General features: G+C 54.9%; 4 protein-coding genes across 4 annotated transcripts; 2 read left to right on the plus strand and 2 right to left on the minus strand.

Annotated features, from left to right (window-relative positions):
• Positions 1 to 13054: 13054 nt before the first annotated feature.
• On the plus strand, positions 13055 to 14244 carry NCS54_00563300 (GH16 domain-containing protein; the record flags this gene model as incomplete). The annotated part of the gene is made up of 2 exons (XM_053151128.1): positions 13055 to 13160; positions 13220 to 14244. 2 exons carry the CDS (start codon positions 13055 to 13057, stop codon positions 14242 to 14244), a joined length of 1131 nt encoding a protein of 376 aa, XP_053007103.1.
• A 1105-nt stretch (positions 14245 to 15349) lies between these two features.
• Positions 15350 to 19003, minus strand: NCS54_00563400 (DNA topoisomerase I; the record flags this gene model as incomplete). Its single annotated transcript, XM_053151129.1, has 6 exons — positions 18431 to 19003; positions 18022 to 18251; positions 16346 to 17953; positions 16041 to 16292; positions 15541 to 15990; positions 15350 to 15490 (listed from the first exon to the last, which is right to left on the minus strand). The coding sequence occupies exons 1-6, from the start codon at positions 18483 to 18485 to the stop codon at positions 15350 to 15352; spliced, it is 2736 nt and encodes a 911-aa protein (XP_053007104.1). The 5' UTR covers positions 18486 to 19003.
• Positions 19004 to 19405: 402 nt separating this feature from the next.
• Positions 19406 to 20614, plus strand: NCS54_00563500 (ATP synthase subunit gamma; the record flags this gene model as incomplete). Its single annotated transcript, XM_053151130.1, has 4 exons — positions 19406 to 19461; positions 19663 to 20243; positions 20300 to 20433; positions 20486 to 20614. The coding sequence occupies 4 exons, from the start codon at positions 19406 to 19408 to the stop codon at positions 20612 to 20614; spliced, it is 900 nt and encodes a 299-aa protein (XP_053007105.1).
• Positions 20615 to 21069: 455 nt separating this feature from the next.
• Positions 21070 to 24405, minus strand: NCS54_00563600 (Hypothetical protein; the record flags this gene model as incomplete). Its single annotated transcript, XM_053151131.1, has 2 exons — positions 21070 to 24022; positions 24104 to 24405. The coding sequence occupies 2 exons, from the start codon at positions 24403 to 24405 to the stop codon at positions 21070 to 21072; spliced, it is 3255 nt and encodes a 1084-aa protein (XP_053007106.1).
• Positions 24406 to 25177: the final 772 nt, after the last annotated feature.

The raw sequence follows: 25177 nt of genomic DNA on the forward strand, positions 1-25177 counted from the left end.
GTTTTTTGTTTTTTGGTGCCTGCCTGTACGCGCGTAGTGCGTGATATGTGTGGCCATAATCCACAATCCGTTCAGCTGGCTGCCCTCCATCAACGATCCAGCGAACGGAACGGCTGCCACAGCCGCCATTGATGATGAGCACATCTCGCACACATTTCTTCTCATCCCTCGTCTTATCCCTTCCGTTCGTTTGAATGGCTTGCGCTATGTGCTCGACCTCTCGCTGTCCACCAGTGGAGATGTTGGGATGCCAGACGCGCTTGGGAGTTATGCCATGGCCCCAGCCAAGATGCGCCATGGTGCAATCCCACTCGCCAGCGCGGCCTCCGTATATACCCAAGTGGCACGCAATCCGCAAACCGCGTCACAAGGGCTGCATAATCCCGCGCACTGATAGGGCGGCGCCGTCGCGAGTCGCCGTGCATCGGCGTGCATCACCGCGCCTCGCCGCGAGAGAATAAATAAAACAGATTGGGCGAGTCCATAACGGGTCCTGGCCGTGCACAATTCCGATTTTGTCCACTCGGAACTGTGCTGTGCACCCTTCTCGTCTTTGCATGTCGACGGCGCCAGACATGTGCACAGCCATTCGCTGGGCTGATGTCGTGTCACATCCACCTGCCCTCGAGCGCTGTGCTCCGATGCATCGTCGGACGTCCAATGCAAGGCACAAACGACGGCGTCGCGCTGTTTCGCTTGCTGATCACCTCAATACGGGCTCTTGCTTGGTGGATGTGGATATGCAGTCGACGCCGTGGAGCGCCCGACGTCACCATCACCATTGCCGTCATCTTTGCGCGGCTCAAGCTGGAGGGAGCCCGTTGTTAGTGATGATGCCGCTTGTTGCTCTGGTTGGATCTGCGCCTCATCACAGCGGGTGGGCGGATGTGGAACAGAGGGCTTGTTTGTTGGAGCACTCGCCCATCATCACTGAAGATAGCCACAAGGCGAAACAAGGAGTGTAAGCTAAAGCTTGATACCGCGGCAGTCGAGGTGACAGGTGTGCGATATGTTTGACCTGTCTACTCCGTTGACTGGCTACTGTGTTGCTGACTGGCTGCAAACTGGCTGGTGTGATTGCTTGCCGAGGACCTGATTGCTTCGCTTTGCTTGCTCGCTCGCTTGGCTGCTTGCTTGCTTGCTTGCCTGCCTGTTCGCATGCTGCTCATCATCGTCACGTTCAGCCCGGCTTGCATATCAAGGTAGATGATGCGAGCACCCTGCCAATGTGCCATTCCCAACGGCGGATACTGACATGGAACGGATGCACCGTCAAACGACGCAGGAAGCTGCAACTCGAGGTGTCATCCAGTCGAGTCGAGTCCTCTGTAGCTTGTCGCGAAACGGTAGCATTGTCAATGTCAAAGGACGAATAGTCATGCCACTATAACCACGTCTTGAACCAAACAAGACAAGCAATGGGGATGTGGGCCACTAAACTGATCAACAATGTCACCGAAGCCTGCTGCGACCTGGAATAAGGCAGGTCCGAAGGACGCTGATACAGCCCCCGCCAGAATTAATTTTATGCGGCAAGCCCGGGTGCGCACGCTCTTGCGCTCTGACGTCGGTTGTCGCATTGGCCTGTGCATAAAACGGGATGGAGCGTCCCTGGCACCTACCAACTCGGGGAAAGCTGTCTGGCCCTAGTCCTAAGGTGAGATGTTATACCTCGTACCTAAGCTCCCATTATTCTGCAACGCCCACCATTGATTGACCCAGACCAAACCATCGGCGAGCCAGTTGTGGACGTGGATAGCGGCAGAGTGGATGGTCTATTGTGGATGGCGTATGACGACCTATGGACCGTCCGGACAGCATTGCGTAAGTGCGGTTGACCTTGAAGTGCTGAATGTGTTAGTTGCAGCAAGATTCTATAGCCCAACCCGCCCAGTCCCGCAAGGTCCGAGGCGTTTGGCCGTTTGAGCTGAGGCTTAGAGGCTTGAGCCCATGGCCCGCATGATTCAACGCAGAAGCCGTCTTCCAGGTAGGTAGCTACGTTGTATGGCATGAAGGAGGCCTATCTTCGGCCAACTCTATGGAAGGGTTGAACAGCGTTACCTCGGTTTATGCGAACGTCTAAGTTGTTACCTAATTGCCCATCTACCCTGAGGATAAGGTAAATTTGACATGTCCGAACAAGGACAAGACCGACCCAGCCAGTCGTCCCCGGTAGCGATAGGCTCACAGTCCCCAATTTGCCAAAGGGTCTTGAGGAAAGAGAGACGACTTCTAAATGCAACGTCAGAGGATCCTACGGTCCCAGAAAACCAGAATCCCAGCAGCCTCGAGATCCCAGGAATCTAGGACCTAAGCAAGCGTAATGCAACCAGCGACGCTCCGGCCCCTGACCCGGCCAATCGTCTTGGACCAGACGTCCCTTCTGGGGAAGGTGCTACGCGGCCGTGTCTTGGCTTGTTGCTTTGTCCCGTCTGGCCTGGGCGTTCAACTGCGCCTGTTCGCTGGCTGCACCGGGCTGCCTCAACTCCTCCAAGCCCACCGCTTGGCCCGCCACCAAATCGTGGCCAGCAGCCAGTGCGCGCCCGCGTTGGCTTGGCTCCTCAGGTTCTCCATTCCCCATCCCATCCATTCTCCAAGTCAGGCACAGCGGCCAGATAGCATGCACCGAGAGCTGGAGTTGGGCGCCACAAGCTTCAGCTCCCCTCGGCCGCGATCACCGCACGATGAGGCCGGTGCGCCATGCACCAGGCTCCGTGCGCCGACGGTATCACGGCCGCTGACAAGGACGTTGACTCAAGCAGCTTGTTCGACATCCGCCAGTCGACAATAACAACGACGCCGTCGTCGACGCCGCCCCCGCCGCCGCTTTGTCTTCAACCCCGCCTCCGTGCTTCCATGACGCTTCCTTGAGCTGACTGGCTCACCAAGAGGGCCTCCCAGCTCAATGGGCATCGTCCGTCTCACCATTGCGCCGACAGCGAGTCAGATCAGGCAGGCCACGAGGTGAGAACTGCTCAGATCGAGATCTACACTAACACGGACGGTCCCACGGCATCGTCCCGGAACGCACTACCAGCTTCCAATCCCGCTGCCACCCTCTCCGTCGTGTCAGGTCGACTGTCATCCCAACTTTTCCCAAGTACTCTTTTTAGGGTCCAGGTTCCTCACCGGGGTCCGTCATGGTTGAAGAGCTAAACGGAGCTCTGATCATGATCTGCCTCTCTTTTGAACCGTTTGTGGCTTCGTCTGCTCCCGTCTCACGTCTGTCGATGGTGGTGTCATGTCGTAAGAGCAAGAGCGCGGGCATGCTCGACGGGTAGCCGGGGTCAAGGACCGACATCCCAAGGGACCACCATATGGATCTTGCCTGTATCTTGCCCCGTGTGGTAGATGGAAACGGCAGCCGAGCAGCGTTTTGAGCCCTTCGCTACCACAAGAATAGACTGTCAACGCATCGGCTATGGGAGGCACAAGTCCAATGCAATGGACTCGAGACCCTGGTGGTAATTCCCAACCTTCTGGAACACCTGGCTTAGGATGGAAATGCCACCGAACAATTACGGGCCTTGATCGGAGCAACTTCCATCTTGCTCACAACCGACGTTTTCAGGGTCACAAGCGACACCAGAGCCGGAGTCTATGGACAATAGCCTGCGAATAACCATGCGACCGTCCGCCCCAGAAAACGGCCGCGTTATTGGCTTCGGAAGCTGAACGTTCCAGAAGGTCCCAAAGGCTCGGCGGGACCCTCAATCGTCAAACTCGTCATCGAACAGGTGAAACATATTTGGCGATCCATACATACGAAAGCATGTGCCCTGGTGGCGGATTCAGGCTTAGCGTTGGCGACGGTATCCGTACCGTTAGGGAAAACGATGGCATGACAATTTGTCTTGTCTTTTCGGCTGCCGTTCGATGTCTCTGATGGAATGTCTCTGCCCGCTCTCGCGCCGTCGCCGCCTTGCCTCCCCGCCCGTCCTGCCGCCTCCAGTCTGAGCCTCGAGTCGCTGGCTCTCTGCAATCGCAGCGGTGACCCGGCCCACAGCTCCCGACAATTTCCTCTTGAGGACACGACGTTACGAACGAATGCAAAGTGGGGATCTGATAATCTCAAGCGATGCCCATTATGAACGGCACGACCGAATTGTGGCCGTCCGACAATGCCAGGCTAAATGGTCCGGGTCGTGTCCCATTGGATAGCATAGGGACAATCCCCCGGACCTGAAACTCTAGCTGATGCACAAAGTCACGGTCCCTGAGTGTGGTGCTATGCTTTCGGGGTTGCATTAGCCAGGAACTATGCATACGAGACGACATTATGTGGGATAGCGCGCGGGGCATCAGCTCAAACGAGCAGAAGGGACGCGTCTCGGCGCACAAACAAGGCACAAATCGACATCTCATTTCCCCATGCAAGCCACACGCGCACAAGCACGCATCACATTGCATGGCATCCACTAATGCCTCAGGCCGTCATCATCTGTCCCTCTTGTCCCCTCCCCTGGATAGACCAGAGTCCGTGTCCCTGTACTTGTGCTTGTGCTCGTGTGCTCGTGCACCTGCACGTGCGTCTGCATAGGTACGGATCGATGTCCCATATTGGCTGGTGGCTTTGCACAAGCGACCTGCTGAGGCTGCATAATACCCTCAACCTGGCCCATGCTCACAATGGCACTATCCACCAGACGCTCCAGAACGAGGCCCCCAATGGCCCCCAAGAAACCTTCAAGCCGTCGATGCCAGAAGGCCTCAAGGACCAGGCACGCTCATCCCATCTGCCGGGTGTCGATCGTCGCCACTAACAGTAATCGACAGAGCCCATCTCCAGACCGTCGATGAGGTCGATTCGGCGAGGGCCGCGGGCAGTCCCAGGACATGGGGGCTCGTTGACACCGAAGGATGGCTCTCTCATCATGCGGTTTGCTTCTATTTCTCTGCTGCCTTGCCATGAACCGGACCTCGCCCTGCTATATCGGGAAAGTCCCCAATAAACCTCGTCTCTTCTCCAACAGCCGGGCACCTGGCGATTCTGGGGCGCCGGCTGGGTCCCATGGAGCCTTTACTTGACAGGTCGGGTGCCCTGTCGGTGTTGGTTTTTGGGACCGGCCGTCGTCGTATGCCTTAGTAAAGAGACGCCCTGGGCCCAATGACCAACGCCCTCGTGGACCCTCGTCGAACGGTGGCAATCTGGCTGCTTGGTACCTTGCATGGCGGCGTTCTTCTGCAGAATACCGCACAAGACAGGCCCTTGAGACGCGACCGCCGCCGTTATGCAGGAACAGGAACGGCGGCCAGTTGTGGCCGCCACACCAATCCTTCGCCAACCGTCCCTCCCAGCTTCCTGAGCCGTTTGGCAGCCTGTGTCTGGCGTTGTGCCGCAAGCAAGCTTGCTGCATGGACGCCTATCTCAGACTGGTAGGTAGGCACGCACTTTGCTCTACATCATCACATCACATATCACACCTCTGACTCTCTTGGGGAGCAGCTAACGCCAACCCGCTGAGCTGGGCTTGTTTCCGCGAGGCGAACTGCGGCCGCCCACGCGGCTTGCGACTCAGACGTTGTTTCCGCCATAGTTCACAGTTACATCAGTTACAAACATGGCTCCAATCCTTTCATCCTTCCATTCATCCAGCCAGCCAGCCAGCCCACGGGCTTGGCCCACGATGATGCGTGGTGGACGTTGCGGCTGGGCCACTCGTGCGAGATTGCCCCAGAATCGTCAGCAACCGGCATCGCTCGCCATCAATCGCCATCGACCATCACATCACCGCGGCCGAACCCTCGACACTTGGTCCTGGCCTGGAGGCTGGAGCATTGGCATTGGCATTGACATTGGACCCTCTGTCTTGACTTATCTACTCCACTGATCCTCCTCGCGGGGCTTCTCGCGGCCTTCCCACTACAGCATAAGCTCCAGGGAACGTGCCCTGAAGCTATCGACACCGCCGTCGCGCTGAGGCCACAGGGCGGTGCAGGCCCCGGAGGCCCTTGACATTGAAGGCATATCGTCAGCTCCGTCGCCGTGTTAGTGCTGGGCAGGTGGGTTTGGACTTCGCGGAACCGGCTGCGCACAGCCTGGTGCAGTGTGGTGGCAGATATGGGTGCAAGCATTGATAGCGGGCACTTACCTAACGATCCAGGGCGAGTCATCGCGTTCCCACGCTTGGCTAACCCCAATCCCAGAAAGTGGGAGCCGTGAGGTCTCGCATCTAGCCGTTTCAGGCCTGGCCATGGCCACCAGCACTCTGGTTGGGCCGTGTTCGATCAGACCAGCAACAGCCGCAACACCAACAGAGTGAGGCAAAGAGATCCGTCGTGCTGGATTCAGTTGGCCCAGAGGCCCTGTCACCAACTGCACCACCCCAGACTAGGGAGCCAGGGAATCTCGTCCCGTGTCCGCGGGAGCCAGGGTGCGGCGAGGCTCGTCTTGAAGAAGTTTTTTCCTCGCCTTGTTATCTCTGTTCTCTCTTTGACCAAGTCACCCTGCAATCTACGCAGTCGGTCAGTTTATCTATCGCTCCGCTCAATGCTACATCTATGCTTTAAAAGCGAGTGGGTATTGCTCTGGACATTTCGGCCATGCCAATCAATCCGTTCGGGGGCCGTAATCCCCCAAATTGCACCTTTCGACCCAGCTGTAGGTACCATCATGAGGTCCCAGCACGGCGTTTTTTGGAAGCGAGGGTGTCTGCTGCTTGGCGTTCCCTGGGGCAAGCTGTGGAAGGATGAGACCCTGATGGCTGATCCAGCATGGGAGGCCGGCTCGACCAGGGGTCACCCCTCCCCGAGATGGACCGGCGGGACTTGGCAACCTTGTGCTGGAGATTTGGTAACGGCCCGGATACGTAGCCGTGTGGCCAGCCAATCTCGCTGATCAAGTCGACGGAGACTAGGACTGCAAAGACCCCTGTCCTCCGGCCCTTGGGACGCTCCCCGGATTTCATCCCGGCCAAATGCAGTCCAGTTTGGATTTCCAACGAATCCAACACCTGGTGCCCGACTCGCTCGCCGTGGGGCTCTCTGGACTTTGGCATGATTCTGGAAGATCGCCTCCCAGATACACATCTGACCTAGCTCACGTTTGCGGTACCGAAGAGGGACATTATCCCGCGGCTGGGACGTCTAAACGACCCCAGGCGAGTCAAGCTTTTAGCTCATTCGTGAGCCCGTGTCTCTGTCGGATGCCATTGCTCCTCTCGTCGCCGCCATCGTCCTTGCTGGGAGCCAAGAGGTGGTGCGGCAGTGGCGAGCTTCCTGAGCAGCTTGGCCACTGGCCGGGGGAAGCAACAAGACTCAAAGGGACTGTCCAGTACGGTCCAGTACTGTATACGGGCTAAGAGGCGATCGCTGGCATTATTTGGCGTTCTAAGATTCACCCGAAACTCGACCGACATCTCTTACCCCGGGTGAACCGGACAAGTCAGTCAGCGTTGCTGAGTCGTTCATGCATTCAGAGGCCTGTCGGTTCCACAGATCGACCTGGGTGACGGCTGGGAAGAGCCTTGCAAATTACAAGAGAGTAGGGCTTGACAGCCATTTCGACATCGTCCAAACTATGTTGACGTGGTGCCCTGGGAAGCAATGAATGGTCCGCTTGGCCACGAGTCAATACCCTGCGCCGAAGCAACGACCGACAAGCTGTGTGGAGGCAGCTCGAAATCAGCTCGTATCCAGGATGCCCTGGAAGGGTGGCTCCCCAGTCCAGCCGCTAGACCACGGCCCCTGTCTGCGCCGACTGGGCATTCCGCCGACCATGTCCTTGGGCCTTCTCGAAGGTTTCAGACCCCACCCCAGCATGACGCGAGATCAACCCTCGATGATATGAACTGGTGGCCGGTTCGAGTTGGTGATGTTGCCTTTGAAATATCCATCCATGTTGAAGATCCGTCAGTGTGGAAACTAGTCAAAGGGACCTCGGCCTGGGCGAATTGATTGACCTTTGCGGTACTGAGGAATCTACAAGGGTCCCGCTCAAGAGGAGATAACTATCTCGAGACTTGGAGGCTGCTCCGTTTCCCCGTGGTTCGTCGAGGAGGAAACAATGACAGGCGGCATCGGACTAGAGTGCATCACAGACGCTCGACCGACGGTCTAGGCACGCACTGCCCTTTGAACAGTTATCAGAGCGACTTTAGGTTATCTGGCGTCTATGCTCCTTTATCAGTGCTGTCATTGCGATGCGCGGCTACTTATCAACCCCACGGCGTTGAAGCCACACAGACCAATGCCATCACGAAATCATGACAGTCAACTTGCGTGGGACGACACCACCCAAGACTATCAAGGACTCGGGCTCGCCTGTGGCGGGGTGGGGTAAGGTGAAGCTCTCTGGTAACTGACCATGCTGGGACTACATTGTCAGGTTACCTTCCTTTCCTCTGCTCCTATGGAAATACGGAGCAGGTAGTGGCTTGTGCGAATCTATCCAGGTATTTGTTCTCATGTTGGACCGCCATGACGAGACGGAAGAAGTAGTGGTGGAAGGCGTCGGGCTTGTGTCAGGCGAAGTCAAGATGTCGTCGGGAGCAGGCATGTTCCAGCCAGCCCGTCAGCCATGGACAATGGCCCGAGGGACTGCCTTTTGAGGATTGCTTTTTGTTTGACTACATGTTTGCGAAGTCGGAGTTGTTGGTGGGTGACTGCATACGTAACAAACTTGAGTTAAGAGCTGATGGATGGAGCAGATAGGATGGGCGGTTCCTCAATGATTGTCTCCCCCACGATGGGTGCTCGACGACGACTTCTCAATTCAGCAAGCCGCAGCTGATGCTCCATCCAGTTGAAGAGAAGTTTGCGTCGGTCCTGGAGGAGGCAAGATCCACACAGCGTTCACTCGGAGAAAAAGAAAACATGATACACGGGCTTACATGGAGCCAAGCCAGGCCGGCGGGCGGACAAGCAGGCGGACGGGACGGAAATATTGACCGTTCGGTTTGCTCGAGGCGAAAAGAAAGAAAATTTCGGATGGGGGTGGGCATACCAATGGATACCATACAGCACCCGGGCCATGTTCTTGGTGCAGGACAACTACCGACAATGGACAGGCAAAAGCAAATCCCAGGCACGGATGGTTCCACGATCCCGCATCCGAGGGTGAGGCTTTTCCCGCCATGGCCCGTGAGCCCAGGGAAAAAAGAAAGCAAGACGGCTTGAGAAAACTCTTTCGGTACCAACGTTGGCTACACCGCAAAGAACTGTCTCAGGTACGAGAGTGCTTTGAGTGGATGTCGACATATTCCGTGTGGGGGGGCTTGAATGATTCCCTGACAGGTCTCTCGATGATACATGCTAGGCCAGGCACATAGTAGATGGGTACTGCTGCTGCTGCTGCTGCTACTACTATGCGTTACCTCCGCAAGGCGGAACTGGGTGCAGTGCAGTGCAGTGCAGCGCATGCCTACACCGTATCTCCCGACTCCAGCTTCAGCTCTAGCAACAACCGAGGGAGGGATTCGAAATCGGTGCTCGTGCATGAATCCAAGTGGAAATCCTTGTCGGCACTGGCAAAGCGGTCAAGAAGGAGAAACCAGCCCCGAGTTTACGGGACAGTAACTTTGTCATTTCTCAGGCGAAGTTGGTCGGTCGGGGCGGCAGCTCCGGGGCCAGAACGAGGCGTGATCCGCGGCTCCTGCGAGCCCAGGACATAGAACGGAGCAAGTATTTGCATGGAGCAAACATGCATCCATCCATTGACCTGACCGCGGTACTGTACCTACGTCGAGGCTAGCAGGGCTACGGAGGGTCGGTACCGACAAGGTAAGTGGTCATTTCGGCATTTGGGGCTGGTATTGTCGACTGTTGTTTGGCCTTTATTGAGCCCACCCACAGTCAGTTATTAGTTGGGTGACATTTTCCTGTTTATGTTTGCACTATGCGTAACTGGGTAATTATCCTGTCTGTTGTTACTCTTTTTTTACTTTTGTTGTTTTCTTTTTGCTGCCTCTTCCCTCTCGTCTCCGTCCTTGACCGGGCAGTCTCTTTTCGTCTCACTGTCGTTTCTTTTTTCTTCCATTTATGACCTGTTTCTCGGCCATTCATAACATGGTGCGATTGATTGGATAACTTTTTATGCGAGGGTGTCATGTAATATGCCCATGCATGCGTATTACGTGTGCCTGATGCGATGCAGTGAGCAGCAGCAACAGCAGGACTCGGACGCAAGGTAAGGACTTTGGTCGATCGGGGGCGTCTCACAGTGGAGGCGGAAACGGCGTCTTACACGGACTGCTCCAGTCCCCAGAAACTGGGATCCGTCACGTCTTGAAGCCGTGGTCCAATGCGAGGGGCAGACTGCCTTGATGTCAACAGCAGAAGCAGCAGCAGCAACACGAGGCCGAGACACGAGACGCAGACCCTCTCTGATGCGCGTCGTGTGTTCAGCGATGCGGATATCGATCCAATCGAGTTGGTTGGAAAAAGACGTTGGACCTGTCCAAGCGGAGGTTTGAAACGTTCTTGAAGCGTTGCTTGACTCAACCATGACAAGACAGCACGCCGCCATATCAGCGAGCGTTAAGACCAGGCTTGGCTTGGCTTGGCTTTTTCTTTTGTTTTGCTTTACTTTACTTGTTTGGCTCTCTTTCTCACAATGCCCATGACTGTTTTGGAGGCAGGCGAGTTGCAGTTCCATACTCCATGTATGACATATTGCTTGCCGATGAATGGGCGTCTCGAGTGAGTCGCTGGTCGGCCCGTCTCGCAAGCGTATGTGTTGCCTCGGTCATGCACCGGTCATGAGACGATGGGAAAGTCTCTGTTCTGGTTTGAAGAAGCAAAGCAAAGCAATTCTTTTCTCTCTCTGGGCAGAGGGCGTGGATATTGAATTCAGGCTTATGCATTCTTGTTGGAGCTACGGATTCAGAGTTTTCTCTCCCGACGGGGCCTTTATGAGTAGGGGCATTGAAAAAATATGGGCAATTGATGATGTATCGCATTCTTGTGACGACTTGTCGACCTATCGGCGGGGTCCGGCAGGATTGATTGACGTTGTGAGATCCAGCCTGGCGGCTCTGCCTGTGGACTGGACTGGACTCGTCCCCAGCTTCAATGCAATGTCCTTCCTCTGTGGGGTTAGGGCATGCGGGCTTCACGATGCTTGGATGATGGGAGGTGGGGAATCGACTGTCACTCTGAGCTTTGAGGGGAGGATAGCCGCGAATAGAGAGGGCCGAGATGGCCTCATGCGGCGACGAGGCACGACAGGGCGAGGGGGAATCTGGAGCCGTTGGATCGGGGCCTGGCCATGCGAAACCAGCCGGTGACCGAGAGATGGAGCCGGCCGATGATGGGATGGATGGATGGATGGATGATGAGGAACGATAAAGCCTTAGTTGGCTGGTCTTGTCCTCAGGCCGGTTTCTTGCCGTGCATGTGAGGGAGAAGAAACTTTTTTTTTACTTTTATTTCATTCTTATTCTTGTCATGGCAGTCAATGAATGGTTGGTCTCACGGGCGGATGCGAAGTCGGTCTCTTTTCGTCGGATACTGAAGCTGACACGTCATTCTGGGACTTGCATCAGGTCCCAATCTTGTCTGGTTTTCGATATGTGAGGGCAATGTTGAAAAGACGCATGCTGTTGGCGTTGAATATAGGTCATTGGACCCCCCGTTGATGGAGACAAAGCTGTTGGTTTTTCTTTTGGTACATGCTATTTGTTGCTCCCATGTAGCTTCATTGCTTCTTTTCCTTGCTGCACGCTGCCATATCGGAGCGGGACGGGCGGTCCCAAGACGTTTGTGGCATGATGGTGCTGCGGTTTTGAGTGAAATGGAAAATTCTTCAATATGTTGGATCTATAGTATCTGCATGACGCCGGTGGTCTGACCGGCAACTGTAGGGTAAACCAGATATCGAGCTTGAAGTCAAAGATTTGACTCATTCCAGCTATCTTCGAGGGATGATGGCTGCTGGCATGGAGGCTTGGCCGTGACGCGGTCCGGTTTGATCTTTGTTGAGCTGGGTGTGCGGATGCAAGGGATCAATGTCGAGGCATGGCCTACACGTGGAGTTGAGAGAGTTTTGCTTCGTGATAGTATGCAAGGGTGATGGGTGTTTTTTTGGAGCATCGAGCCCTAACATGCCAGTGATATGTGAAATGTGAGAACGTACGTGTCTAGATGTTCTGGGCACGTAACAGCAGGCGATCGAGATTCGGGGGTTTCGAGTTGAGCCGAGAAGTTGATGGATGGTGTGAGTGAGGGAGATGTTCTTGTTGTCACAGCTGTTGAGTAATATGAATTTGTGAAAGCGAAGTTGAGATGGCCACGATGAATATATACAGTAGGAGCTACAGGGTGTCCCGGCTGCGGCGAGTCCAGAGACCAATCTGTGATTTTGATAGGGCCTAGGTAAGTCATTTACCGAGAGAAATTGGTGTATCATGAAGCTATTCGCATGTCATAACCACATCACAGAAAACCAATTCACACCCAAATTGAAAGATCACAAATGCAGCAAAGATCTCAACAGTATATCACATACACCATGGCAATTCATACAGACTCTACGAATAACACAACGAAATTTTGGTGCACTGAAGTAGACCCGACGTTGAAAAAAGTCAAGTCTAGGGTAGGCCACCCCGGCAAGCCCCACACCCAGCCACCTTTTGTTACCAGCCACCTCGTGGCTCCACACGAAATACATCATCAGGAGCCCAACCTCCTCGGCCAAGACGGCGCAAAGCAGGGCCCAATCGCCAATTCAGCTACCAAGAAACCGGGAATATTGGTCCCCTTTCTCCTATCATGGGGCGGTAAAGCTTTCAATACGAACCTTGCCCAGCTCAAAGAAGTGACGTGGCTGTGGTAGCGCACGGGGGTTGGCCTGTTATATCAAATCAACCTTCCTGTCAGGAACTTGCATCCTGCACTTCATCCAAATTCATGCAACATACAACGCCTCGAGTCACTGTGTGACAAGACAGCCATTCACGTCGTCGAGTACCATCCGTTCCAGAACAAGGCGAGGCAAACAAACAAACAATCCTACGTAACCGTCACTCGGCCCTTTGTCGCTTCTGCTTCAGAGCTTGAGTCTGCTTGCTCCCCTCCCAACAAAGTCAACCACCACACACAACACAGCATCATCATGCGGTGGATATCCAAAAGTTACCTGGCCGCAGCAACGGCTGCTCTATTACCCGTAAACTTTGTCTCTGCGCAGACATGGAGCAGCTGCAATCCCATGCACAGCTGTATGTCTTTCCCACCCCTTTAGCTCCATCATGACAATGCTAACCCTCAATCCTCGCAGCCTGTCCCGCCGATGACGCTCTGGGAATGGCCATCAACGTCGACTTCACAAAGGGCTCAGTCAACTCGTTTGCCGCCTCGGGCTCACCTCAGTACGACGACGAGGGCGTGGCCTTTACCGTCTCCAAGGGCGGCGATGCGCCTCAGCTCGCCTCGCTCTTCTACATCATGTTTGGCCGTGTCGAGATCACCATGAAGGCCGCACCCGGCGCCGGCATCGTTTCCTCCCTCGTCCTCCAGTCCGACGTCCTCGACGAGATCGACATCGAGTGGCTGGGCGCCGCCAACGACGAGATCCAGTCCAACTACTTCGGCAAGGGCCAGACGACGTCGTACAACCGAGGCGAGTTTCACGACGTGACAAACACACAGGGCCAATGGATCACCTACACCATCGACTGGACAAAGGACCGCATCGTGTGGATGGCTGCCGGCACCGTTGTCCGGACGCTCAACTCGGGCGACGCCGAGGCCAACCAGTATCCCCAGACTCCTATGCAGGTCAAGTTTGGCGCCTGGGCTGGCGGTGATCCCAACACCAACGCCGCTGGAACTGTCAAGTGGGCTAGGGGACCGACCGATTTCAGCCAGGGCCCCTTCACCATGCACGTCAAGAGCATCGTTGTTACCGACTACTCCACCGGCGACGAGTACAAGTACAAGGACAACTCGGGGTCGTGGGAGTCGATTGAAGCCGTTGGCGGTTCCGTCAACGGTAACGAAAACGGCGAGGCCATGACCGTAACGGCTACAGCCGAGGGCACCGTCGCCACAGCCGATAACAACGTCCCCGTGGGAGGTATCGCCGAGGACGGCAGCCCCGCAACGGCCACACAGACCGGCTGGCCTTGGACCGGTACTCGACCCTCCGGAGGCGCCATCCCCAGCGGCTGGAGGCTGAACGCCGAGGGTAGAATCATTCCCGAGGAGAACAGCGCCTCGAGCTTGATGGGATCCTACCACAGCGTGCTGGTCCTGGCATCCATGCTGGCCGGCATCCTGACCTTTACCGGTAGACTCTTCTGATGACTCTACTCCGACCCCTTTTCAGAGGGCTTTATTGTATATGATACGATCTGTGGCGCATACTGTCTGGCACATGCCCACATGAACATGGACAAAGACGGATGATCTATTACGATTTCCCTGGTCTCAACAAGGAACGACCAGGCATGAAGACTTGGATTTGCATGTCACGAACTGGAGTTCTGGACATTTAGCATTATTAGCATTGACATTTGCGACTTGCATTTGCATTTCAGCGACGGCGTTGTGGATAAAACAGAACACCAAGACGATAGATAGATAGACTTGATTTGACTTGACTTGCTGGATATAGAGAACCGACAGGCAGGCAGACAGACAGACAGACAGGCATTTGTACATATGATTACTGGTAAACATGACGGGCACATTGCCTAGAACAACATGGAAAGAATAAAATACATACTGCACTCAATTGCATACCAGACATTCTTCCAACACAGTCCATGTTGACCAAGTTCACATTCTTTTAGGACGTTCACTGATTAACCTGCTTCGCAAGACACTCACGATTCATCTCACAACAAGAAACAAACAGTGCAGACTGCTATGATCTGTTCATTTGTTTGGTTCTAGAAGCAAATCGATGCCAATGCTCTAATATAGCCAGCCACCAAGCCAACCAACCCCTTGCTGAGACGTTATAATTGAGACCTCGTTCGAGACCTCATCCATCCCTTTTCCCATCACCCAATTCCACGAGGCGCTTCTATATACGTGGGTCTCGTCTCGTACTAAGGAGATTTTCTGCCGCCGTAAACCCCAATGCTCCGTGAAAAATTTCGCCGCTCAGCGCCTGCCTGCTAGTTCATCGATTCGCGGCCGTTCCACCTATATGCCTCATTGGCAATGGATACCTAGGCGTCTAGGTACCCGTGCTGAGCTTGCGCATGCGTCTGTGTGCTTCGCCCTTGGACCCGTTCTGTCTCCGCTCGCCGGTGTTAAGAGCACCTCCCGGTCGAGTATTCTTACAAGAAAAGGGAAAAAAAGTGATCAAAATAGTAAAAACAAAAATATAAAATGCAATTGCAAATCAAAGTAAAACAATCTTGTGGTGTGTCGTAGGACGGGCGTCGTCCAGGTCGAACTAGAAGGTCCAGTCATCCTCATCTTCGACCGACTTGATGGCCCATCGGAACTTGTCGCGGAGAGTCTTGGAGAAGAACTTCTCAATCGGCACATCAAACTTCTTGGCAAAGACGACAGTGAGGCGAGGATCGATGTAGTTCTGTGCTGGGTTAGCAAAGTTCGAACACACACACCGTCAAAGGTACTCACAATCTTGGAAGTGCCAAGAGCTACTTCCTTGTTACCATCACGGTCCTCAGCCTGCGTCTCGAGTACCTTGACACGTTCGTCGAGCTTCTCAATCGCCTTGATGAACTTGTCAACCGTAGGACCTCGGCCCTCAGCCTCGACCTTCTTGGTCTTGTTCTCCTTCTTGAACTTAGCCTCGAGCTCCTTGACGGCCTGGAGTCGCTCCTTGAGCTCCTTCTCAGGCATTGGCCTCTCCTTGTTGGCCTTGAGCTTCTCGTTGTCCTTCTCGAACTTCTTGGTGATCTTGGTGCGTTGCTCCTCGATCAAGAACTGCTGGTGTTCCTTAATCCACTCCTCATCGAGGTCTTCGTCAAGCTCAAACCAGGCGGCGCCCTTCTTCTTCTTCTGGGTCGGATCAATGTCGAGAATCATCTTCTTTGTCCGCCACTGCTGATACCGAAGGCCCTTGATCTAATCGGGGTTAACGCGGCGTCCAAAACCCCAAATATCGCTAAACTTACCCTGTCACCCAGCTTCTGCATCTGTTGCTCATGACCAGCACCGACTGTCCGCTTGTGGTTGCAGAGAATAGCTACTTCACGGTTGCAGTCGTTGTACAGCTTCACCTTCTCGGCGACACTGCCGCGAGATCGGGGATCTTTGCTAAGTCCCTTCAGCAGCTCCGACATGGTCCAGGACGCGTTGTAAGTACGGAAAACCTTGGCCGTCAGGCCCGGCATGTAGCTGGTTAAGTGCTTGTTCAGTTGAGTAGTCTACAGAATCATTAGTACGGCAGCCCATAGATAAACACCGGCTTGAAACTCACAGTGAGGCGGTCGAACAGGTCATCTCCCTTGGTCTTGGGCGCCTTCTTGAAAAGCTTGAGGTTCTTGAAGACCTGAGGCTCGACATGGGCAGTCTCTCTGTATGGGATACTGTCCTTTCCGAGGAAGTCGAACGTGACCTTGTTCGGAGGCTCAAGAGTGATGTGCTCGTACTTGAGCGAACAGCAACCCACAGTGTCGGCTTCGTTCTCCGTATCCTTTTCGTTTCCGGCTCTGAGAGCAAGCCTGTCGATGAGATACATGGCTGTGGCTCGCTGACGATCCGCCATAATCTCACTCTTCAGCTCCTTGGTGTAGTCCTTGCGAATCCTGTCAATGTGCTTCTTCAGCTCTCGTGCCTTCTCGAACTTCTTGAAGTCGCTCTGTCCCTTGATATCACTGGCAGCACCCAACATCACATATTTGTAATTGTTGTTGATGTTCTCCTGCCACATGGCGAGCCAAGTGGCTTTTTGATCATGCTGAACCGCCTTCCACTGATGGCCCTTGGGTGGATCCGGAATCTTGGCTCCCTTGCCGATGTTGATGGTGATCTGCTCGGGGGTAACGCGATTCTTGACTTTGCCAGTCTTGGGATGCTCGCCACGGCCACGGAAGAGACCTGGAGGTTCGACTCGGAAGTTGCCAACCTTCTGCTTCCTGCCGTCCCACACGCAGTGAGTGAAGGGGGCCTCGAGGGCCTCCTTCTTGGCCTTGGCAGCCTCCTTCTCTTCCTTGGTCATGTTCTTGGTCTTGTTCTGCTCGGCCTTGGCGAGCCAGTAGTCGGCAAGCTTCGAGAAATCGCACTTATCCAGAGACTTGATCTGAACCTTTTTACCGTCGGCGTCCGTTACACCATACTTCTTGCAATACTCTTGGAAATCCTCGAAAAAGTTCTTGCGGAAGACGGGATTCTCCATGTGATGCGACGAGGCAGGGGTCATCATAGCCACCCAGAACGTGGCGACTTCTTCGACCTCTGGAGCAAGGTTGACTGGCTTGCCATCGTAGATCAGCTTGATATGCTTGGGCATGGGCTCATACTCGGGTGGGAACAACACGCCGTTGTGCTCCAACGTGTTCCACTTGATGGAATCGTCCTCCTTCTTTGGCTCTAGCCACCAAGCAAATTCTTCCTCCTCCTCGCCGCTCTCCTTGGCCTTCTTGGAATCTGTCTTGGAGTCCGCCTTCGCGCTCTTCTTGGCGGGTGCAGATTTGACCTTCTTGGAGATGGGAGCATCGGAATCGGATTCTGCCTTCTTCACGCCATTTGATTTCCGCTTCGCAGCGGTTCCGTTTGACTGGCGCCTGGTGGTTGACTTGGCGAGAGGCACATCATCGTCGTCAGACTCTTCTTTGATGGACTTCTTGGGGGTCGGCTTCTTGGTCCGGTCCTTGGCACGCATCGCCTTGGCCTCCTTGTCGGCCTTGCGTTCGATGTTTGCCTTCTTTTGCACAAGCTTCTGTCCCAGAGGCTGGTCATCATCAGAGGATTCGGGTAGAGCAGTCTCCTTGTAGGAGGGCGGGAGCTTTTTGCCGCGTGCCTTCATGATCGGCTCGTCATCGGAGTCCGATTCGGCGACCCTCTTGTTTTGTCTTTGGCGTTTTGCCTGTGATACCATCGTCAGCAAGAGTCGGCCCCACAGCAGGATTTTTCTGGCACCTGGGGAGTACGAACCAGAGGAGCACCATCTTCCGAGTCAGAATCGTTGTCCTTGTAGTTGACCTTGGTGATGGAGGTACGCGACTTGCGCTTCGTGGCGCCGTTGGTTACGGGCCCGTCGACGTCCATCGGGTCATCCTGCACGGGACCGTTGCGGACCGACAGCCCAACCAGCTTTGCGGCGTCGCGAGGCATAGAACGGTCCATGGCATCGTCTTCGGCGCGCGAAATCTTGGACGAGGACACTAGGTAGGAGAGAAAAAAGACTTTGTTAGCGAACATGCGCGCTGGGGGGAGGAGAGGAGGCCAGGAGCACGCTGGGGGAAACTTTGTTTTGAGTGCAGATGGAGATGGACGCCAATGACGAAGAACTGCAGCAGTGCAGGCGAAGGAAAAAAAAAGTGTATAAAAAAACACGACTCACGTCGATTGCCGTTGACCCTAGCAAGAGGGCGATCATCGTCGGAGCTCGAACTCATGGCGCTGTTGGGGGTTGAATGCGAATGCAGTTGTCCGTTTCTGTTTCTGCGGGTGGCCGCCTGGCAAAGTGCGATGAGGTCAGGGACTGGGATCTCAGATGCCAAACCGTGACAAGGGAAACGGGAACGAGAGCGAGTCGATGCGAAGGAAGAGGGTCGAATGAGACGAGGAAGCGTCAGGAAACGACCCCCCCAGGGCCTTGCAGAGGAGAAGATGATGGGGGTGAGGGGATTCGTGAGAGCGTGGGAGCGAGGAATCAGCGACAATGGAATCTGGGGGAATAAGTAGAGAGCGGCGTTGCTTGGTTTCTTAAGGTCCAGGGCGACGGGCACGGGAGGCGAGGCGAGAGAGAGACAAGGCAGTGGAAGGAAGGCAGGCACGCCCCGGGCCGAAAGCTCACTGGCTGCAGAGACCCGACTGGGTCGAAGAGGTGGGCGACTTTTGGCGGCACACTTCCCGGGGAAGGCAAGTGCGTGAGCAGGCCTCACAGTTGCAGCGACGCCAGCGAGTAAGAGATGGGTCTAGAGGAAGAAGGGGAGGATGTGATTGGCTGAGGAGAGAAGCAAGGTTAGGTTGGTTGGCTGCCGGGTCAGTTAGAAAAAGGATTGAAGGAGAGCCTTGGATGCCTTAGTCATGGTTTTGCTGGAGACGGAGCTGAGATGAAGATTTCTACCCACGTGATTAACTTAATTCACGTGACGAGCCTTTTTCCAGTGGAGCTCTCAGCGCGGCTGCCCGCTAATTTGCCGGGAAAATAGCGACGAGAACAAAACGCTTTGGTCCGCAGCAACCAATACACCTCATTCCGACCTTACACGACCCCGACCGATTCTCCCCCCATCAATTGATACGTGTATCGTGATCAATTGGGCCACCGTTGGCAGAGGCTCCCATCTCACCGTCCTAATCCTCAGTCACGATGCTGTCGCGAGCCGCCAGACCAGCTCTCCGAGCTGCCGCCGCAGCTCAGGCTCGGTAAGTCCCAATCTTTCCCTTCCCTCCGGCTGCCGGGAGGGACCCTCTCTCTGCCCCCCAAGATTTTGTTGCCGAAGAAAGCTGCCTCCGACCCTCGGCCACCACGTCGGCCCTCGACACCAGCAATTCGATCACGGCGAAGCAATTGAATCAAAGAGATGGAACCTTGTTTGCTGACGACGGCCTTTTTCGCGCTTCCAGGGCCGCCGTCCCGAGCTCCGCCGCCACCTATGCGACCCTCCGTGAGATCGAGGACCGTCTCAAGTCGATCCGAAACATCGAGAAGATCACCAACACGATGAAGATTGTCGCCTCCACCAAGCTCACCCGTGCCCAGCGCGCCATGAACGACTCCCGCAAGTACGGCCAGACCTCCAACGAGGTCTACGAGTCGGCCGAGACCAAGGCTCTCGAGACCGAGGACAAGAAGACCCTCTACATTGTCTGCTCCTCCGACAAGGGTCTCTGTGGTGGTATTCACTCTGGTCTTGCCCGATACATCCGTCGCCAGGCCGCCGAGGAGGACTTCGACCTCGTCATCGTCGGCGAGAAGGCCAAGGCTCAGCTTGGCCGAACCAACGCCAAGTCGATCCAGCTCAGCTTCGCTGGTATCGGCAAGGACGTCCCCACCTTTGCCGACGCCCAGGCTATCGCCGACCAGATCGTTCAGCTTCCCACTGAGTACACCGACATCAAGATCCTGTACAACAGCTTCCTGAACGCTCAGAGCTACGAGCCCTCCGTCATTGAGGCATTTTCCGAGGAGGCCATCACCCAGTCCCGTGAGTTTTGCGTCAAGAATTGACGGCGTTGGAACTGTATTTTGACAATTTTGTAGCCAACTTTTCCGCTTTCGAGGTTGACGACGAGGTCCTCTCCAACATGCGCGAGTACGGCCTGGCCAACTCCCTCTACTGGGCTCTTGCCGAGGGCCACGCCTGCGAGCAGTCTGCCCGACGAAATGCCATGGATGTGAGTATCATGAATGTCTCAGTGAATGTCCTAATGCTGATATTTCCCGCAGAACGCCTCCAAGAACGCCGGTGAGATGATCAGCAAGTACCAGATTCTGTTCAACCGTACCCGACAGGCTGTCATTACCGGAGAACTGGTCGAGATTATCACTGGTGCCACCGCCTCGGAGGATATGTAAACAGTGGGAGTGCAAGCCGGGGTGTGACGCTTCCCTTTGTATCAACGCCAGCGGATCAACCATACCATCCATCAGTGTGTGGTTTTCCCGCCCCAGTGTATCAAAGCCTTCAATAAATTCCTTAGTAGCTCACACTCCCCAGGCGTGGCAGTGAGAAGAGAACAAAAGAAAAAGAGAAAGGAGTAATTGCTGCTGGAGAGCATTTTTTGAACAAGTTTCCAAAGATATTGCTATGTACACACTGCCTATGTGGTTTGAAGTCGTCAGCCTGCTGAGTGACAGACCTCGATGTCCGTTTAACGCCGAGCATCCACAAACACGGAACCACGATTCCACCTCCGAACCTGATGTAGGTTGCCTTGCGAACAAGGAATTGAAATATAATGTATACCGTGCGCCAGATGGAAAAAAAGAGACCCTAGGAAAATGGGTATTGCCTGACAACTCAACTCGACTCACATCTCACCCTCACTGTCATGGTCCTCGGCGTAGCTGACCCTCGCCCGACGATGCTTGTGCGAAGACTCACGAGCCAGCTCGCCCAGCCCGGGAGCAGGAGGATGATCCCTCTGATACTCCGCCCGCAGTGAGGCAGCCTCTCGATCCCACTTTTCAACGTCCCGGCTCCAAGCCTGCACGGCGTCGGCGTGACCACGCCTCTGCTCCATTGCCTGGTCCTCGTAGGGCTTACGCTCCTCGGGAGTCGCCTCCTTCCACATCTTGGACGTCATGATGCGGACCTCGTTGGGCACGGCGCGACCTGCCTTGCCGGGTTTGCGGTTCTCTTCACACTTCTTGCGGGCCACGTCGAATAGGGCCTTGCTATAGAGGATATAAGCGTTCGCGGCCACCTTGTTCGGGCGAACGGGCCGCTCGCCAAGTTTAGAATGTATATGGCTGAGCAACTCCTGCTCGTATGCCTCTAGTTTTGCTCGTCTCGGGTCTTTGGTAGGTTCCTTGCGCTTTCTTAGCAGCACGGAATCCCGTGGCAGAATCAAAGGTGTTGGGACCTCGATGGGTCCGATCAAGGTCTCTAACACCTCTGATGCTGCTCTCAAGCCGGACAAGTAGGCACCATGCACCGTTGCTGGGTGGGTGCCGATAGTGTGCTCGCCTGCAAAGAAGAGGTTGCCAACGGGCCGCGCCATCACATCGTAGTCTTCAGGTTGCATACCTGGAGCAGCTGACGAGTAGCTCCCTCTGGCAAATCGATCGGAACCCCAGCGGGTTACCATCGCCTCAACGGGATAGGGGACGTCTGAACCAAAAACACGGCGCAGAACCTCTGTTGCCTCGGCAATGAGACTGTCGTTGCTTGAATGTTCAGTGTCGAAGCCTGCCTCACCAGCCATCAGGGCAATCAGACAGGGGAGACCCGTTGTGTTGGATACGTTGAACCACTGGAAGAAGCGGCCGCGGTTTGTGGCATAGTCTTTCTGCGAAGTGCTGTGCCGGTTCGTAGACTCTCTCAGTACACCAAAGATGTGTCGGTCATTCTCCCAAAAGACCTTGTCGTAAACAAGCACAACCTTGTTCAGGATGCCGAACCCTAGACGCTCGACGACGTCAGTCTTCCACGAGGGAAGAGATGGGTTGAACGCTATGTTGTTTTGCTTCAGAACACCAAGGGGAATAGTGCAGACAACGGCATCAGCATCGACCACTGATCCGTCCTCACACTCAATCGCTGCAGACGGCATGCCCTCTCCCACGTGGTAGGAGATGCTCTTAACAGGGAACTTGGTCTTGAGGTCGAGCGAGGTTGGACAGTGAACCAAGCCACGAGCCACGCTCTGGTAGCCGCCGACAACCATTGTGTGACTCCCTTCCCACTCGTTGCCCGCGTCGATGTCCCACAGGGGAAGACTGAGGTTGTGCAGACCAGTTGCATTACTGTATTCTAGATTGGCAATGTGCCAGTTGATGAGGCGATGGTCCTGGGCATTCAGCCCGACCATCTGCTTGTATTGGGAAATGGCAGAGTCCAGGACGGATCCCAGAGTTGCCCCCTCTTCGTTCACTGCCTGTGCCAGGTCGATGTTATCTCCCTCAGCCGAGTGATCCCGCAGTGTCCAGCCCATCAGCTTTGCCTTCTCGGAAGCCTTGATCGTGGCCGGCGTCCCAGGCTCGGTGTGTACCCGACCCGTCAACTTGTCTGATGACACCGGTATCATGTTGACCTTGGCTGGAACATTCTGCTGAGCCACTGGGGGAGCATCTGGCTGCGCAGCGGCAGCTTCTTCGGCTTGGATCATCGTCTTGTTGCCGTCTCCGGGACTGTCCCGGCCTTCTTCAATGAGGTCCCGCCTACCCTCGATGAGCTTCGCCGGTTGGTTCTTGTGCTTGTACTCGCTGACTCGGTCTAGACAATCATTATATAGCTTCTCCACAAGCTGATCTCGGACAGGATCTACAGGTTTCCCATTGCTGTCGTAAATTGTAGTGTCTGCTGTAAGTGCGTGGTAAGGCAGGCCGAGCTGCCCGCGTAGAAGAATGTTGATGGGGTTCCCCCGTTCAAATCCAGTGATGATCATGCCGCCCATCTCAGCAGTGTGCCGCTTATCTTTGAAGTCCGGCACAGGTTCTTTCGGTTTGGTCTTGAATTCGCGAGAATACACCCTACCTCCTACCCGGCTTCGTCCCTCAAGAACCACCACACGCGGTGGCGGCTCGCCTCGCTCGCGGAAACGGTCAGCGTACTGCGTGAACAAGCCTTCTAGCTGTCTGGCACAACCAAGCCCAGAGATGCCGGCACCGATGATGGCGATTGTCTTTTGCCTCCTAACGACCGGTGCACCGTTCTCATCGACCCCAGGCTCAGAGACCTGAACGCATCCGTAGTTGATATAACCTCGACGAACAAGCCAATCGTAGCAAACACTTGCCGCATCAAACCAGCGGGCGTTTGCACATCCGACTGCTTCTAGTCGAGTAATACCGATCCAGGGCCGTTTCATCCAAAGGCGTAATATACCGTTTCTGATGTTGAGGTAGGTTGTGACTTGTGTATAAGAGATGTGATGGCGTAGGAGAAGGTATTCCTCCGGGTGCAGGGCATAGGGGTTGAGTCGACTCGACTCGGCCGCCGCGATGCACTCTGAGGCATACCTGGATGACGAGATATCGGTGGGAATGGATGATTTCGGTCGGATGTTGAAGTTGTAGCGCTCTGCTTCGTTATGAGATGGCGATTGTTGGTGGGAGGAAGGGCGTGTGGGAGGCTGGTCGTCGACTGCTTGATCTTGGAGGCTCTCAGCTTCGACTGGCGTTGGGGTAGTAGCCTTGCTCGAATCAGTCGACGGTATTGACGAAAGGTCTGAGAGGTCTGCGAGGGAAGAGGGAAAGGAGTCGACGGCGGCATCGATGGTGTGTAGTAATGCCGAGTCATCGACTTGTGGTGTTTCTTCTCTATGGCAAAGTCAGTAATCGAGGTTGAGAAACCAATGTCACATCTTGAGGGGATATCGGCAATGAGATGATGGCACTCACTCAGCATCAGCGGCGACACTCGACTGGTCATCAGACTCAGCGGCGCTTTCGCTTTCAACCTCCATGTCCTCAGTCCATACTACTATCTCGGGGGCGACTTCTGAGGCATGCTCTGTCGAGGTCTGCCGCGACTGAGGCAGCGATGCCATATCGGGTGTTGTTGGAGGTGACATTCGGGTCTGAGCACTCGGCACGACGACCGTGTCTGAGGCAGGCTGTGAGTCGAGGACGCACTTGTCCCCAAAGGCTCCCTTGTGGTCACCAATTCCCGTCCTGAAGCCACGCCCAAAGTCTGTCCCCATAGCGGCGTTGGTTCGCGAGGCAGTTCTCGGGGATGTTGGTTGGTGGCGAGGTGTAAAATGACGATACGATACGATTATAGGGCGGGGTGGAGAGTATCAACTTCGACTATCGCCGCAAGGACTATCACGAAGGAGTGAGATGAGAAAATTCGCATCATGCGCCGACATGGATGCCAATTAATGATCTGCACTGGTTCATCAGCCCGTTTCCATTAGAGGCTTACAAGAGGCATTGGGCGATGACTTACTGCACTCAGTGACAACCGCGTCAGTTCCAGTGTCAAGGATGATGGCCAGTGAGAGAGGAGACCTGGTTTGTAAGATGGCTACAGCTTCGGCGGTTAAACGGCATTCGGCGAGAGGTGATTAGTCCATGGCAAAAACTGCGATGTTTGGCCAAACAAATCGTTCGTTTCGTTCAATGACCGTCACCCGTTGTTGGTCCTTCTCGTCTTAGAGAAACTCCCGATCGTCAGCCATTGAGCCCCTCAGAATGCGGAAAGCAACGCTCGACTCTCGATCACGTGCGACGCTACCACCGAATCAGATGCGCGTTTGCAGGTGGGTCTCGAGTTCATTCCGACGACATTGGCATTCATCCTCGACTTCTCACAATGACTTCAATGAGACTTCATTGTCCGTTCACGTCGGCTTAATTCCCGTTTTAGGAAATATTTCTATGTCGCTGAATTAGCCTATTATAATATCTTAATGCCTATGCCGCCGAAATTGCGCCAATCAGCCAGCCAGATGATTCCAGATATCGTACAGT

The sequence above is a fragment of the Fusarium falciforme genome, chromosome 4, assembly GCF_026873545.1.
Source record: "Fusarium falciforme chromosome 4, complete sequence".
NCBI classification, from domain to species: Eukaryota; Fungi; Ascomycota; class Sordariomycetes; order Hypocreales; family Nectriaceae; genus Fusarium; species Fusarium falciforme.